This window comes from Salvelinus sp. IW2-2015, linkage group LG1, assembly GCF_002910315.2.
Source record: "Salvelinus sp. IW2-2015 linkage group LG1, ASM291031v2, whole genome shotgun sequence".
In the NCBI taxonomy this organism is placed as follows: domain Eukaryota; kingdom Metazoa; phylum Chordata; class Actinopteri; order Salmoniformes; family Salmonidae; genus Salvelinus; species Salvelinus sp. IW2-2015.
This window is the reverse complement of record NC_036838.1, coordinates 23,791,149-23,808,449: the sequence shown is the minus strand read 5'-3', so window position 1 is coordinate 23,808,449 and position 17,301 is coordinate 23,791,149. Positions and strand designations below refer to the sequence as shown.

The 17,301-nt window shown below is 42.4% G+C and overlaps 2 protein-coding genes across 3 annotated transcripts; one reads left to right on the top strand and one right to left on the bottom strand.

Annotated features, from left to right (window-relative positions):
* Positions 1-863: 863 nt before the first annotated feature.
* LOC111963174 (transmembrane protein 43) lies at positions 864-10,376 on the top strand. The gene is made up of 12 exons (XM_023986450.2): positions 864-1,070; positions 1,446-1,589; positions 1,815-1,949; positions 2,350-2,444; positions 7,659-7,708; positions 7,951-8,020; positions 8,189-8,259; positions 8,386-8,513; positions 8,934-9,008; positions 9,292-9,393; positions 9,564-9,681; positions 9,821-10,376. Exons 1-12 carry the CDS (start codon positions 1,056-1,058, stop codon positions 10,021-10,023), a joined length of 1,206 nt encoding a protein of 401 aa, XP_023842218.1. The 5' UTR covers positions 864-1,055; the 3' UTR covers positions 10,024-10,376.
* A 432-nt stretch (positions 10,377-10,808) lies between these two features.
* On the bottom strand, positions 10,809-17,032 carry LOC111963259 (transforming protein RhoA). Of its 2 annotated transcripts, none has more exons than XM_023986586.2 (5): positions 16,929-17,032; positions 15,576-15,733; positions 15,123-15,243; positions 13,179-13,309; positions 10,809-11,503 (listed from the first exon to the last, which is right to left on the bottom strand). In XM_023986586.2, exons 2-5 carry the CDS (start codon positions 15,729-15,731, stop codon positions 11,330-11,332), a joined length of 582 nt encoding a protein of 193 aa, XP_023842354.1. In that variant the 5' UTR covers positions 15,732-15,733; positions 16,929-17,032; the 3' UTR covers positions 10,809-11,329. The 2 variants fall into 2 exon arrangements, with proteins under 2 accessions (XP_023842354.1, XP_023842362.1); XM_023986594.2 differs by having other exon boundaries at positions 16,934-17,022.
* Positions 17,033-17,301: the final 269 nt, after the last annotated feature.

Sequence of the window (17,301 nt, the reverse complement as noted above, 5' to 3'; positions counted from 1 at the left end):
CATGCCTGGCAAAGGCTGCTTTCAGCTTGTGTATCACAGCTGCAGATGTGGTGCTGTGAAGCTTGTCGAGTTCGAAGTATCTGCTGTAGTAGTCCACTGTTACGATGTAGTCCTCGTTGTTCCAGGTAAACAGATCGGTTGCCACGACCTGCCAGGTTCGGTCTGGGATACAGTGAGGTAAGATTGGCTCTTTGGTGTTTGAGGGGCGTCGTTCAAGACATATGGCGCATTTACCAACAATGTCCTCTATTTGTTTGCACATTCCGGGCCAAAACAAAATGTCCCGTGCTCTCTGTTTGCACTTTTCCATGCCCATGTGTCCAGCATGGATCTTTGTCAAAATCCCACTTCTGACACCATGTCTTGTTTTGCACGCTTTGTACAAAATAATAAAATGCAGTACTACAGGATATTTCTTAACGTAGCTCTTTATTAGCTAGCTATAACTGGCATGTTCACTTTTCACCAACCAGGATCAAACTGACCATCACCTAACTATTTGGGTGGTCTTAACCAATCATAGCACAGTATGATATGGCGGTAAAATGCATCCAATTATAATTCAGTATGTTTACACATATGAATATTACAGTATTTTTACTTTCACTCAAGTATGAAAATTGGGTACGTTTTCCACCACTGACAACAGGCACAACAACTAAGTCGTTTTTCTCAAAGTTGCCAGAATTTCCGCGGGGATGCATTTATCAGTACATTTGTAAAAGCCTAAACATTATGAAACTTCTAATCGACATTCTCTCATAGACCTCCGTACAAAAAAAAGGGCTTATCTCAAGCGGACAGATTGGGCGGGGACATCATGACAGCTTGCCTTCATTTCCCAGCACCCCCAAGAAAATACGGCAAATGTCCTTTTACCTCACGAAACGCGTATTTCAATTTCTTGCTTTATTGTGTTGAGGTCTCTTGCTTGACCAATTGAGTATCAGCGGGCAGCTAATGCTTGCAAGTCTATTTTGAATCAAGGACTTAAATATCCAACTGCAAACTTCTTTAACTTCATCTCTTTGCTGATACACGTTTGGGCGTGGACAATGTCGGCTCCAACAGTAAGTTTTATTTCTTTATTAACCTTACCATAGCCAGCCTTGCCATTTGTCAGTGCAATTTCGTGCATTTGATCAGTCGTTCTGATATTCATTTTCATCCAGCTAACGTTACACAGCCCTAAAAGTGAGTAGTGATGGACAGACGGTTCAGGACAATTCACGACAATTGAAAATAAAATATTTTTGATTATGGAAAATGTCAGCGTTTTGGATGGTATAATGATTCTCTAAACTTGCTTGTTTCTTCAGATAAACTGAAATTGGGTGACTTATTAGAACGTTAGCAACCAGGAAATGGCGGAGCGATTTCTGCATAGTGCATATTTAAAATGCTTTTGGGAAACCGGGCCCTGCATATTTCTTCTGTCCTCACAGTTAGCGGCAGAACATGACCAGCACACGCGGACAACCAGCCGTTCCAAGCCCGGCTTCCTGGAGCGTCTGAGTGAAACCGCAGGGGGAACAGTTACTGGTGTTGTACTGTTCGCCCTCTCATTTTACGTCCTCTTCACCAATGAGGCGAGTAGTTTCAAACAGTGTATGTAGCAGCACAGTAAAGTGTCTATGCCAGTGGACATTTCTAGAATATTGCATAATTGAAACAAAAGATGTCTGGAATATGACAATTACATGGGGTGGCACATTTCAAATAAACCATTTATTTGAGTTGTGTGCAGTGTGTGTATAATAGGATATTTGGCAGGTATAGGCCTCCAGTAGTCCAACAGTTGGTTTCCCACACAGGGAAGGGCCCTGAGAACGGCTACCTCCCTGGATGAGGGTCTCTCTCAGGTGGTGCCCCTGCACCTGTACTCCAGCCCACTGGACCATAACAACAACCATCTGGTTCACCTGACAGGCCCACTGCGCACCTTACAGGTATAGGCCTACAATACTTACCACTATGCATTACTATTCCCCTTACCAGTCTCATCACTGGACCCAAGTTCTATAAACGGTGCTGGTACAACTGAGCGCTGCTGTAACTCTTGGGTAATAATAAACCAATATAGGCCTACCACTTACTATTTACAGTTCTCCTACTTCTCAAATGCTTTACAGAAGTGTTCCCTTAAGCCTCTTTCTGATCTGTCATGTCTTTAACTGGGCCCATATCCACAAAGCATTCCAGAGTATGTGCTGCTGATCTAGGATCTGTCCATATATTCTTATTTATTATGATCTAAAGGATCAGCACTCCTACTCTGAGTCACTTTGTGGATATGGTCCCTGATCTTAACCTGTTATCACGTCCTCCTCCCATCCCTCTCCTCTCTAGCCCCTCCATGACCCAAACTACAGAGTGGCGGTGCAGGCGGTGAAGCTGAAGAGACAGGTGGAGATGTATCAGTGGGTGGAGTACAGCGAGAGCAGGTGAGTCAGGGTCTTATGATCTGGTAGGTACAGTGCATTCAGAAATTATTCATACCCCATTGACTTATTCCACATTAGGTTGTGTTACAGCCTGAATTCAAAATGGATTAAATAAATAAAAAATGCACGCATCTACACATCATACCCCATTGTGTAGGTAGGTAGCCTAGTGGTTAGAGCGTTGGGCCAGTAACCAAAAGGTTGCTGGAACGAATCCTCGAGCTGACAAGGTAAAAATCTGTCGTTCTGCCCCAGAGCAAGGCAGTTAACCCACTGTTCCCCGGGCGCCGAAGACGTGGATGTTGATTATGGCAGCCTCCCGTACCTCTCTGATTGAGGGGGTTGGGTTAAATGCGGAAGACACATTTCAGTTGAAGGCATTCAGTTGTACAACTGACTAGATATCCCCCTTTCCCTAATGACAAAGTGAAAACATAATTCTAGAAATGTTGGCAAATGTATTAAAAATGAAATATCTAATTGACATAAGTATTCACACCCCTGAGTTAATGCATGTTAGAATCACCTTTGGCAGTGATTGCAGCGGTGAGTCTTTATGAGTAAGTCTATAATAAGAGTTTTTACACCTGGATTTGCACATTATGCTTTTTAAAATTCTTCAAGCTCTGTCAAGTTAGCCATTTTCAAGTCTCGCTATAGATTTTGAAGGCAATTTTTATTTATACTTTTTTTGGGGGGGTGCAACTTTAACTAAGACATTCAGTAACATTCCATGTCGTCTTGGTAAGCAACTCCAGCGTATATTTGGCCTTGTGTTTTTTAGGTTATTGTCCTGCTGAAAAGTGAATTTGTCTACCAGTGTCTGTTGGAAAGCAGACTGAACCAGGTTTTCCTTTAGGATTTTGCCTGTGCTTAGCTCTGTTCCATTTTATTTTTATCCTAAAAAATCCCTTGCCGATGACAAGCAGACCCATAACATGATGCAGCCAGCACCATGCTTGAAAATATGATAAGTGGTACTCAGTGATGTTGGATTTGCCCCAACCCTTTGTATTCAGGATATCAAGTTCATTTCTTTGACACATTCTTTGCATTTTTTTTAGTGCCTTATTGCAAACAGGATGCATGTTTTGTAATAATGTTATACTGTACAGGCTTCCTTCTTTTCACTCTGTCATTAAGGTTAGTATTGTGGAGTAACTACAATGTTGTTGATCCATCCAGTTTTCTCCTATCACAGCCATTCAACTCTGTAACTGTTTTAAAGTCACCATTGGAGTTATGGTGAAATCCCTGAGCGGTTTCCTTCCTCTCCAGCAACTGAGTTAGGAAGGACACCTGTATCTTTGTAGTGACTGGGTGTTTTGATTCACCATTGACAGTGTAGTTAATAACCTCACCGTGCTCAAAGGGATATTCAATGTCTGCTTTTTCATTTTTACCCATCAACCAATAGGTGCCCTTTGCGAGGCATTGGAAAACCTCCCTGGTCTTTGTGATTGAATCTGTTAGAAATTCACTGCACGACTGAAGGACCTTACAGATAATTTTATGTATGGAGTACAGCGGTGAGGTAGTCATTCAAATATCATGTTAAACACTATTATTGCACACAGTGAGTCCATGCAACTTATTATGTGACTTGTTAAGCACATTTTTACTCCTTAACTTATTTAGGCTTGCCATAACAAAGGGGTTGAATACTTATTTACTCAAGACATTTCAGTTTATCTTTAATTTGTGAAAATGTATAAAAACATAATTCCACTTTGACATTATGGGTTATTTTGTGTCGGTCAGTGACACAATCTCAATTTCCACGAAGTGTGGAAAAAGTCAAGGGGTGTGAATACTTTCTGAAGGCACTGTATGTAGGGTTGGGCTAACTGGTGGACAGGACTATGATGATGTAACCTTGTGCACACAATCATAAATGTATTAATTTATTTCACCTTTATTTAACCAGGTAGGCCAGTTGAGAACAAGTTCTCATATATAACTGCGACCTGGCCAAGATAAAGCAAAGCAGTGCGACACAAAACAACAACGCAGAGTTACACATGGAATAAACAAACATACAGTCAATAACACAATAGAAAAGTCTATATGCAGTGTGTGCAAATGAAGTAAGATTAGGGAGGTAAGGCAATAAATAGGCCGTAGTGGCGAAATAATTACAATTTAGCAATTTAACACTGGAGTGATAGATGTGCAAGTAGAGATACTGGGGTGCAAAAGCAAAAAAATAAATAACAATATGGAGATGAGGTAGTTGGGTGGGAAATTTACAGATGGCCTATGTACAGGTGCAATGATCTGTAAGCTACTCTGACACCTGATGCTTAAAGTTAGTGAGGGAGATATGAGTCTCCAGCTTCAGTGATTTTTGCAAATTTTTTCCAGTCATTGGCAGCAGAGAACTGGAAGGAAATGCGGCCAAAGGAGGAATTGGCTTTGGGGGTGACCAGTGAAATATACCTGCTGGAGCGCGTACTACGGGTGCTGCTATGGTGAGCTGAGATAAGGCGGTGCTTTACCTAGCAAAGACTTATAGATGACCTGGAGCCAGTGAGTTTGGCGACGAATATGAAGCGAGGGCGAGATCATACAGGTCGCAGTGGTGGGTAGTATATCGGGCTTTCGTGACTAAACGGGTGGCACTGTGATAGACTGCATCCAATTTGATGAGTAGAGTGTTGGAGGCTATTTTGTAAATGACAGCGCCGAAGTCAAGGATCGGCAGGATAGTCAGTTTTACGAGGGTATGTTTGGCAGAATGAGTGAAGCAGGCTTTGTTGCGAAATAGGAAGCCGATTTTTTTTTACATTTAATTTTGGATTGGAGATGCTTAATGTGAGTGTGGAAGGAGAGTTTACAGTCTAACCAGACACTTAGAATATGTGGACAACTACAAATACCTAAGTCAGAACCGTCCAGATTAGTGATGCTAGTCGGGTGGGCAGGTGCGGGCAGCGATCGGTTGAAGAGCATGCATTTAGTTTTACTTGCATTTAAGAGCAGTTGGAGGCCACGGAAGGAGAGTTATGGCATTGAAGCTCATCTGGAGGTTTGTTAACACAGTGTCCAAAGAAGGGCCAGAAGTATACAAAATGGTGTCGTCTGCGTAGAGGTGGATCAGAGAATCACCAGCAGCAAGAGCGACATCATTGATGTATACAGAGAAAAGAGTCGGCCCGATAATTGAACCCTGTGGCACCCCCATAGAGACTGCCAGAGGTCCGGACAACAGGCCCTCCGATTTGGCACACTGAACTCTATCTGAGAAGTAGTTGGTGGACCAGGCGAGGCAGTCATTTGAGAAACCAAGGCTGTCGAGTCTGCCGATAAGAATGTGGTGATTGACAGAGTCGAAAGCCTTGGCCAAGTCGATGAATATGGCTGTGCAGTATTGTATTTTATCGATGGCGGTTATGATATCGTTTAGGACCTTGAGCGTGGCTGAGGTGCACCCGTGACCAGCTCGGAAACCAGATTGCATAGCGGAGAAGGTACGGTGGGATTCGAAATGGTCAGTGRTCTGTTTAACTTGGCTTTCGAAGACCTTAGAAAGGCAGGGTAGGATAGATATAGGCCTGTAACAGTTTGGGTCTTGAGTGTCTCCCCCTTTGATGAGGGGGATGACTATGGCAGCTTTCCAATCTTTAGGGATCAGTCAGTCATTCAGTCACTCCTCATCAGTTACCTGTTACTGACGGATCTCTTTTTACCGACCTTCACTGGGTATGTTTACATGCACACAATAATATGATTATTGTCAATATTCAGATTAATAGTTTGATTAAAACCTTTACATGCTTTGCAAGGAACAATTTCCCTAATAATCCTGTTAACATGGATACAGCTGAAATCAGGCTACCTGCTGGGACTTAGATAAATGCCGAAAATCGGCAATCACACAGCGACCATTATTTTTGTGAAGCCTGTTAGATTCTGAGTTCGGACATAGAGTTTGTATGTGAACTATTTTGAAGATGCATATGTGTTCAGACCACTTGTTATGTTACAACCTTATTCTAAAATTGATGAACATTTATTTAATCAATCTACACACAATACCCCATAATGACAAAGTGAAAACAGGTTTTTAGAATTTTTTGCAAAAGTTTAAAAATAAACATACCTTATTTATATATGTTTTCAGACCCTTTGCTATGACTCGAAATTGAGCTCCAGTGCATCCTTGTTTCCATTGATTGTCCTTGAAATGTTTCTACAACTTGATTGGAGACAACCTGGGGTAAAATCAATTGATTGGATGTGATTTTTGAAAGGCACACACCTGTCTATGTAAGGTCCCACAGTTGACAGTGAATGTCAGCAAAAATCAAGCCATGAGGTCGAAGGAGTTGTCCGTAGAGCCCCCGAGACGACAGGATTGTGTCGAGGCACAGATCTGGGGAAGGGTACCAAAACATGTCTGCAGCATTTAAGGTCCCCAAGAACACAGTGGCCTCCATCATTCTTAGATGGAAGAAGTTTGGAACCATCAACACAATTCCTGGAGCTGGCCACCCAGCCAAACTGATCAATCAGGGGAGAAGGGCCTTGGTCAGGGAGGTGACCAAGAACACGATAAATGTGATATTTCAGTTTTACATTTTTAATACATGTGCTAAAAATTATTAACCTGTTGTTTTTGCTTTGTCATTATGGGGTATTGTGTGTAGATTTGAGAGGGGGGAATTTTTTAAAATTAATTTTAGAGCAAGGCTGTAACGTATCAAAATGTGGAAAAAGTCAAGGGGCCTGAATACTTCCTGAATGCACTGTACTTTCAGATTTTCCGAAACTCACTTCACTTGCGCAAAAGAGCGGGAGGCTCGTTAGTCTGGTGCTAACACATGCACAGATCAAATATACTCTTGGCGTTCACATTAACTAGTCATTTAAAAGATTGCTAGAAATCCAGGTGCTTTAATCAGCATATGCTTACTTCAATTATGACCTGACGCAGAGTAAGGTGTTTACATGACTGCCATACTCTGCCTGTTGCCGTAATCAGTTTAATATTGAATTATTAGTATGCCTGTAAACACTCTTTTTGTCTCTGAACTGGTTTTCAGGCACATGCTATTTTTTTTTTTTTTGTTCGTTCACTCACTACTTAAAACGATTTTTAAAGGAATCCATAGCTCGTACTCATTCAGAATTAATACTGTGGTTGTGTTTTGGCAGCTACATGTGTTAGATGTGTATATTTGAATTTGTAACCTGCCAGTGACTATTCCTCAGAGACTATGACGAGGATGGAGAGTCCAAGACTGAGACTACGTACAACTACAGTGAGTACAGACCAGTGGAGGCTGCTGAGGGGAGGATGGCTCAATAATGGCTGGAACGGAGTGCATGGAATGGCATCAAACACATGGAAACCAGCCATTACCCATGAGCCCGTCCTCTCCAATTAAGGTGCCACCAACCTTCTGTGGTACACACAGTGAAGTACTATAGTACTTACTTCAGTAGCAACATGCATGCCATGCCAGCGACACGTGTTTCAAATTTATCCTAACTCTTTCTTCAGATTCAGAGTGGAAGGCAGAGCTTATCAACAGCAGGAACTTTGATAAAGAGATTGGTCACATCAACCCGAGGTACTCCAATTATTTTGTCCTTTCTGTCTCATTCTGTCTCATTCTTTCTATCTCACTGATTCTCAGTCACAACTACAGCAGGTATTATGTTGAAGAACTGGTACAGAGGTATTTGGTCGTCTCTGTACCTGACATGCTGGTGAATTTTATTTTTATTTTTTTAAACAGTGCCATGGCAGTGGAGAGTGTAACAGTGGTGGCTTCTGATGTTCAGGTTGGACCTTTCTCGCTCTCCAAAGGTATCTACAGAACACAGGCTAGCAGCTCCATTGCTTGTCTAACAACCTTTTTGAATTGTATCCCAGTGATATTCTTAATGATTTATTGATTGGTTAATTGATGAATTTGTTTTATTTTCTCCTGAGGATTGGTGGATCAGATTGAGAACTTCCAGACATTGAGTCTGAAGGGTCTCCCCGCCCCTGATTCTGACTCCTTTCTCACGGTTGATGAGGACTACTTCTACCACACCCAACATCCCCGCAGACCAGAGGTGAGTGTCACTCTCAACACAATGGCTGCATTTAAACAGGCAGCCCAATTCAGATTTTTTTTTTTTCCCCACTCATAGGTCAAAATGCCAAATCAGATCTTTTCAGAGCTGTTCTGATTGGTCAGAAAATAGTCAAAAGATCAGAAAATGGCTAGCTGCGTTTAGACGTGCAATCTCTTACACTCAAACAAAGCTTTTCTAATGATGGCTCACTACGCAAACATATAGCTTTTTACACAACTACTTGCATACACAAATGTATAGCTTTTTACAGACTCACCAACACAAACCTACAGTTTTTCACACAATAACTCACCTTCATAAACCTATAGCTTTTCACATAAAGGCTGGTATGTACAGGTTCATGCCACTCATATCTATTCTATTGTGACCTTAACTCTGGTGATTTGTTGTGTTTAGGTGGGAGACGTGCGTGTGAGCTTCTCCTATGCAGGACTCAGTGGGGAGGGGACCTACCCTGGGCCAGCCCAGACAGTGAGTACATAGAGCTCAGGTGCTTTATACTGACCTCAGGTTGGTCAACTTGTGAAATTTCCATCTCCCGATGGAGAATAGTTGTCTTCAACTCTCTGTTATCAGTCATTATTTAGCATCAATCACTGTGTACTAAATGCTGCCCCATGTACCCCTTATGTCACTGTAAATACTACTAAAGTCCATAATCCTCTTCAAATGAGCTGTCCGTGGAACAACTCTTGTCATCAACTGATTGCTAACTAGAGTACTGTAACTGATCTGAGAGCCTGGTGTCCCACAGGTCAGTGTTGTGGCCATGCAGAGTCATGACACCCTGAAGCCCTTTAAGACCAAGTCAGGAGACACACTGGAGATAATTTACCTGGAGGAGCTCACTGCTGAGGTGAGGTGGTGGGGTTTTCTTTTTTTTGAAGGATGTGATTTTTTTCCTGATAACTTCTGACAACATCCTCTATTCAGCCATCACTGAAATGTACCTACTCTGAACCATGTCTTGTTTTTCCTGATTTTTCTATGCTGCCTTGATCACATGCTTGTTTGTTTTGTTTGTAGGAAGTGTTTGAAAGGGAGCATAATAACAATGCTATGCTGACCTGGGCTCTCAGGGCTGGAGGCTGGTTACTCATGTTCCTTGGCATTAGTCTGATGATCCGCATCATCCACACACTGGGTAACACACAGCATTGGTTAACTCCAATACCTCATTTTACTTTTATTGAGCATATAGATATGCGGTTACGTTCCAGTCGAAAATTAACTGCTCTGTATGCATGTCAGTGTCTCTTAACGTGTATTTTGTTGTTATCCAGTGGATTGGGTCCCTATTCTTAGAGAGCTGATCAGCGTGGGGCTGAAGCTCTTCGCCCTGTGTATTTCCTGCTCCCTCTCCCTGCTCACCATCGCCTCTGGCTGGATCTTCTACCGCCCCCTAGTGGCTGTGGGGCTGATCGCCATGGCTGTGATTCCAGTCGTCATCGCCCGCTCTCGCGCCCCGGCCAAGAAACACCAATGACTGACTTTTTGAACTGAACGAGCCTCATCATTAGCTCTCCAATCCTTGCAGAACAATCAGTTGAGATCCATTGTCTTGTCACCTCACTTGACCAACTAGTCCCTTGCTCAATGACAGACCCCTCAGGAATTTAGATAATGTGGTCAATCTAAGAAAAGTGCAGAACAATATGTTACATAAGACAAATACATTTGCACATATTGAAACAATATCATTGAACAAGTTTAGCAATAATACCAAAGACTTTAGAAGGGATATTTAAGCATGTAAGACATTTGATTGTATACACCTTAGTACCGCTTATGAGTGTATGTTACAAAATGTTAAATAAATAAAACGTGCTTTAAGTTCTCCACCCTGTGCTTGAAAACTTAGTATGGGCAGATAATGTAAGCAAAACTCATTGTTCTAGCGACGCAGACAATGATACTGTGGTGACCTTAAACCAATACCTAGCCACCTTTTTCAAGATGCTCAGACCTCTTGGCGTAATGGTTAAGGTGTTGCCGTGAGTCGCTGGATCCGGGCTACCACCTGAATTTGCTACATTGGTGTCAGAGGCATGTACTTGGTGTAATTTAGTACCTTTAACCTAATGCCTAGCGACCTCAGAGGTTCGGAACCTTTGCTGGACCTCGGTTCGAGTCCCGATTGAGACCACCCACCCCCCAAATTCGCTACAATACTTTCCTCTCACTGATATTCAATCTACTATACAGTATCTCAATTTAGCTTCTTACAAATGTACATTTGTAATTATCCTGTTCCAATTAACTTCCACTGTCAAGTCTTAGAGGTATTTATTACAGACACCATTTCCGTGTGTGCATATGAATAAATGCACGTAGGGCTTTATATGAAGCACATTTATTTCAAAAATGTTATGCCTGTATGTGCATAACAATAAACACGAAATGATCAAGCCTTTGGATCAGTGTATGGGTACCCCACCCTGATTGGCTATGGAGACATTCCTCAGTCCAGTGGGCGGGGCTCAAGCACTTAATTGGCAGGTTTGACAACAATAGGTCCCCTGGCTGACCACTTTAGTTGATTGGCAGTACAGGTTCACAAAGGAAGTGTTGATATGGCAGATGCACTCATGTACAAAAAAAACAATCTAAGCTTTTCCATAACCCCATCATTGAATACTGACAAAAACATGACTAACTTTAAGACAAATTAAAAGCATTACACCTTTAGTAAAAACTGGTGAGCAGTCTTTTTTGGGGCAGAGGGGGAATAGATCTAATTTTCTGGCGTTCCCCTTGCCCCCAGTAGGAGGCAGAGTCCCTCACGCCTCCCTTTACAGTAGGAGGCATTTATTTCTCGGCTTCCCCCGCCTTGCCTGTAGTGCCGCCCTGGTGGCCATCTCAAACACTTCCCTCACGCCATCCTTGGTCTTTGCAGAGCACTCCATGTAGCCGAAGGCACTAATCCGGTTCGCCATGTCACGTCCCTCCTCTGGCTTCACAGGCTCCTGTGGGGTGGGGGAGAATTAGGCGTGTGTGTGTTCGTTTTCCTACATTATCAGGACCCCAAAGTGTACTAAAAAAGGTAGTAAAACATTTACTTTTCTAAAAAGTCAGGACTTTGTCCTTAATTTGTATTTTAAACTTAAAGCTACATGTAACTTTTTGGGCGACCTGACCAAATTCATGTAGAAATGTGAGTAAGAAGCGATAGATCTGTTCTATGTGTGCTACTTCTATGTTTCCCGGTCTGAAGTTTCTTACTTTCGGCTTTGTACACCAGCTTGAAACAGTCTGCTTTTCAATTCATCCCAAAGGTGTTCGATGAGGTTGAGGTCAGGGCTCTGTATGGACCTTGCTTTGTGCACAGGGCATTGTCGTGCACAGGGCATTGTCGTGCACAGGGCATTGTCATGCAAAACAGGAAAGGGCCTTCCCCAAAATTGCCGCAAAGCTGGAAGCACAGAATAGTCTAAAATGTAATCGTATGTTCTAGCGTTACAATTTCCCTTCACTGGAACTAAGGCGCCTAGCCTGAGCCATGAAAAACAGCCCCAGACCATTATTCCTCCTCCATCAAAACTTTACAGTTGGCACTATGCATTCGGGCAGGTAGCGTTCTCCTGGCATCCGCCAAACCTAGATTCGTCCGCCAAACCTAGATTCGTCCGTCGGACTGCCAAATGATGAAGCGTGATTCGTCACTTCAGAGAATCAGTTTCCACTGCTCCAGAGTCCAATGGCAACAAGCTTTGCATCACTCCAGCCGACGCTTGGCATTGCGCATTGGTGATCTTAGGCTTGTGTGCGGCTGCTCGGCCATGGAAACCCATTTCATTTAGCTCACAACTAACAGTTATTTTGCTGACAATGCTTCCAGAGGCAGTTTAACTCGGTAGTTAGTGTTGCAACTGAGGACAGCAGACTTTTACGTGCGTCAGCACACGGTGTTGCCGTTCTGTGCGCTTGTGTGGCCTACCACTTCACAGCTGAGCCGTTGTTGCTCTTAGACGATTCCACTTCACAATAACAGCACTTACAGTTGAACGGGGCAGCTCTAGCAGGGCAGAAATTTGACAAACTGACTTGTTTGACATCCCATGACAGTGCCATGTTGAAAGTCACAGAGCTCTTCAGTAAGGCCATTCTACTGCGAATGTTTGTTTATGGAGATTGCATGCCTGTGTGCTCGATTGTATACACCTGTCAGCAACAGGTGTGACTGAAATTATCAAATCCACTAATTTAAAGGGATGTCCACATACTTTTGAATATATAGTGTATATGTGATTGTATACAAATGCAAGCAAGGTTTGAAATTATGCTTTAGTCAAATATATATTTTTGGTATTTTTGCTGTCAGTTTAGTCTACAAATTATTTGAAATTATGTTCCGGCCCCCCGACCATCCGCTCAAGAAAAGATAGGCTTGCAGCTGAATCTATTTGATGATCCCTGCCCTACACAACTAAGGTGAGTTTTCGTCTTCTCACCTTTCTTAGATTTCTTCTCAACAGTCAATATAACCTACAGGTGAAATTTTGCTGCTATGCACAATGACAACATGGTCTGGGTAAAGGCGCAACTGTTTTCTAGAAGTCAGGCTTTTTTTCGGGCTCGGGATAGGTCGGACCGGATTTGAACTTTCAAGCCTGTAGTGTGTGTGTGTGTGACTGACTGTACCTGCTTCATCTTGGCTAGCTCTCTGCGGGTGTGCTCGTCGTTACGCAAGTCCTTTTTGTTGCCCACTAGGATGATGGGAACGTTAGGGCAGAAGTGTTTGACCTCTGGAGTCCATTTCTCTGGGATGTTTTCTACACAGGAGAGAAGGGCAGAAATCAAGAGAATACTAATCAAGGCTGTCCAGGTACAATTCCTCTTATTGTGTAAGTGTGCCTTCCAATTCTGTCAAAGCTCTGTCACCAAAACAAGGGCCCGTGTCACAAAACAGAATCTGTACGCATGTGTATATACAGTTGAAGTCGGAAGTTAACATACACTTAGGTTGGAGTCATTAAAACTTGTTTTTCAACCACTCCACAAATTTCTTGTTAACAAACTATAGCAAGTCGGTTAGGACATCTACTTTGTGCACGACAAGTAATTTTCCCAACAATTGTTTACAGACGGATTATTTCACTATCACAATTCCAGTGGGTCAGAAGTTTACATACACTAAATTGACTGCCTTCAAACAGCTTGGAAAATTCCAGAAAATTATGTCATGGCTTTAGATGCTTCTGATAGGCGAATTGACATAATTTGAGTTAATTGGGGGTGTGGATTCATTTCAAGGCCTACCTTCAAACTCAGTGCCTCTTTGCTTGATATCACGGGAATATCAAAAGAAATCAGCCAAGACCTCAGGAAAAAAATGGTAGACCTCCACAAGTTTGGTTCATCCTTGGGAGCTATTTCCAAATGCCTGAAGGTACCACGTTCATCTGTACAAACAATAGTACGCAAGTATAAACACCATGGGACCAAGCACCCGTCATACCCGTCAGGAAGGAGATGCGTTCTGTCTTCTAGAGATGAACGTACTTTTGGTGCGAAAAAATGCAAATCAATCCCAAGAACAGCAGCAAAAGGACCTTGTGAGGATGCTGGAGGAAACAGGTACAAAAGTATCTATATCCACAGTAAAACGAGTCCTATATCGACATAACCTGAAAGGCCGCTCAACAAGGAAGAAGCCACTGCTCCAAAACCTCCATTAAAAAAGCCAGACTACGGTTTGCAACTGCACATCGGGACAAAGATCGTACTTTTTTGGAGAAATGTCCTCTGGTCTGATGAAACAAAAATAGAACCGTTTGGCCATGACGACCATCGTTATGTTTGGAGGAAAAAGGTGGATGCTTGCAAGCCGAAGAACACCATCCCAACCCTGAAGCACAGGGGTGGAAGCATCATGTTGTGGGGGTGCTTTGCTGCAGGAGGGTCTGGTGCACTTCACAAAATAGATGGCATCATGAGGGAGGAAAATTAGGTGAATATATTGAAGCAACATCTCAAGACATCAATCAGGAAGTTAAAGCTTGGTCGCAAATGGGTCTTCCAAATAGACAATGACCCCAAGCATACTTCCAAAGTTGTGGCAAAATGGCTTAAGGACAACAAAGTCAAGGTATTGGAGTGGCCATCACAAAGCCCTGACCTCAGTCCTATAGAACATTTGTGGGCAGAACTGAAAAAGTGTGTGTGAGCAAGGAGGCCTACAAACCTGACTCAGATACACCAGCTCTGTCAGGAGGAATGGGCCAAAATTCACCAAACTTATTGTGGGAAGCTTGTGGAAGGCTATCCGAAACATTTGACCCAAGTTAAACAATTTAAAGGCAATGCTACCAAATACTAATTGAGTGTATGTAAACTTCTGACCCACTGGGAATGTGATGAAATAAATAATTCTCTCTACTATTATTCTGACATTTCACATTCTTAAAATAAAGTGGTGATCCTAACTGACCTAAGACAGGTAATTTTTACTAGTATTAAAGTTCAGGAATTGTGAAAAACTGAGTTTAAATGTATTTGGCTAAGGTGTATGTAAACTTCCGACTTCAACTGTATCTGCACAGATGTATGTGTTGGTGTCTGCGTGTTGCGGCATTAAATACTCACCCAAACTGTCAGGGCTATCGATGGAGAAGCACATGAGGATGACATCTGTATCTGGGTAAGATAGGGGGCGGAGCCTATCATAGTCCTCCTGGCCTGCTGTATCCCATAGTGCCAACTCAACCTGCCATAGGATTTCAAGAGACATCAGCCAACTGTGCCCAACTTCCCAGTTACAGCTGATACAGTGTACGTGACCTACTTGAAAAGGCATGATGCCGAATGGCCAACCTAAAATGTCATTATTGATGGAGTCAGCAATAGGACATCATTACACAGCAGGGCAACATCCTGCATTGAGAAATCAAATGACTATCTGCCAACACTGTCTGCCACTATTGGCAATGTATGCCTCGAGGAAGGATGCAAATTGGGAGGAGGCAATGGCAGTGTTGGCAGACTTTAACTCTGATTGTCCTACAGGTTGAAAAAACAAAGGGAGGGGACTTTTTTCACCTGTTTGCTGTCGACCTCAATGTCAGCGACATAGTTCTCGAAGACAGTGGGCACGTAGACCTCGGGGAACTGGTCTTTACTGAAGACGATGAGCAGACACGTCTTCCCACATGCGCCATCTCCCACTATGACCAGCTTCTTTCGGATGGCTGCCATGACTGGACAAATGATAGAGAACATTGAGAGACGGGCATAAATACATTGCAGGTCACAAAGAGTTGGAACATGGATGGTACTGACAACAGATGTTAAGTCCTGCATGGGCCACATATTACATAGTTCAGGGGTCTCCAACCGTGTTCCTGGAGAGCTAACCTCCCGTAGGTTTTTGCCCCAACCCCAGTTGTAACTAACCCGGTTCATCTTATCAACCAGCTAATTAGAATCAGGTGCACTAGATTAGGGTTGGAGTGAACACCTACAGGACAGTAGATCTCCAGGAACAGGGTTTGAGAGCCCTGCAGTTAATAATTAGGATTTGTTGATAGATGTAGCAAATGGTGGAACTGTCCTTCGAATTGTTAAAAGCCTAGCTCTCTCACTTCAAAATAAGATGCATTTTTTAAATAATTGATTAATTCATATCATCGGGAAAACTCCTGCAGGATTTGTGAACCCTGAAACCAAGCCATAGTTGTGTCTTGTCATGAAACCACTAAGGGAACATGTCAGTCATAGAATATTATTTAAATTTAGCCAGAACACAAGACTCAGATCAAGATGTCTCGATTGTGCATATTTGCATGACAATCAGAACAACATTAGCTAGCTAACACAGCTAAAGTAACGGAGTGGGCTGATAATCGTCATAACTCATTATCTTATCTTAATGTTAGTAGCTAGCTATCTACCCCCTGACAAGTAAACAACTTTGAAGAAGTTAACTAACGTTAGTTTGATTAGCCACAATATGATGATGAATTCAGCTAGACAACCAACAAATGTTTGTTAACGTACCCAGCTAGCTAACTTGGCTAACAGCTAGATAGTTAGTTAGCTAAACTAGCACAATACAAAATTAAAGTTGCTAACGTTAAATAGGTATAGCTAGCTGGTCAACAAATGTGTGATGAATAATTTCTGCGGTCCATATCTGATATTACAGGGCACGAATACCACGTAAACAACAGAACTAACTATTTGAATCAGGTAATCAAAAATAACTGGTTTGCTAACGTTAAGCTAGCAAGCCATTAGAGGAGGAAGTGATGGGGTGGCTAACTTGCTAGCTGGCAATATTGCAGCTAGAGGAAAATAAATGTAGATAGCGATACCGGCTTAGCTAGCTTTTAATGAGGTTATATTACTGCAATATTGGTTTATGAGTTATGTTGGTTAGATAATTAGCCTTACCTGACCAATATGTAGCTAGATTGTTGTTTTCTGGATAATGTATCGGCCTCACTCTTGACTTGCTAGCTCTGTCCCAACCTTATTTGAGGGGGCGCACTGAAACAGACACCTATGTGAAGCTAGCCACAATAAGGATTAGCCACAATAGTGGAATTTGCAGGTTGCCTTTAAAATAAAAGTCCATGAATTGAAAGTGATACAAATATTGGAATCATGCCATATTTGGACTAGATCATGCTAAACAAGTTTGGAATGTTATATAAATTCAACAAAAGACAATAGTTGATTTGACAACAATAACAACAAATGAGTTGAAATCACACTGTGGATGTATTAGACTTCCGAATTGCATTGGGGGCATACTTACATTTTA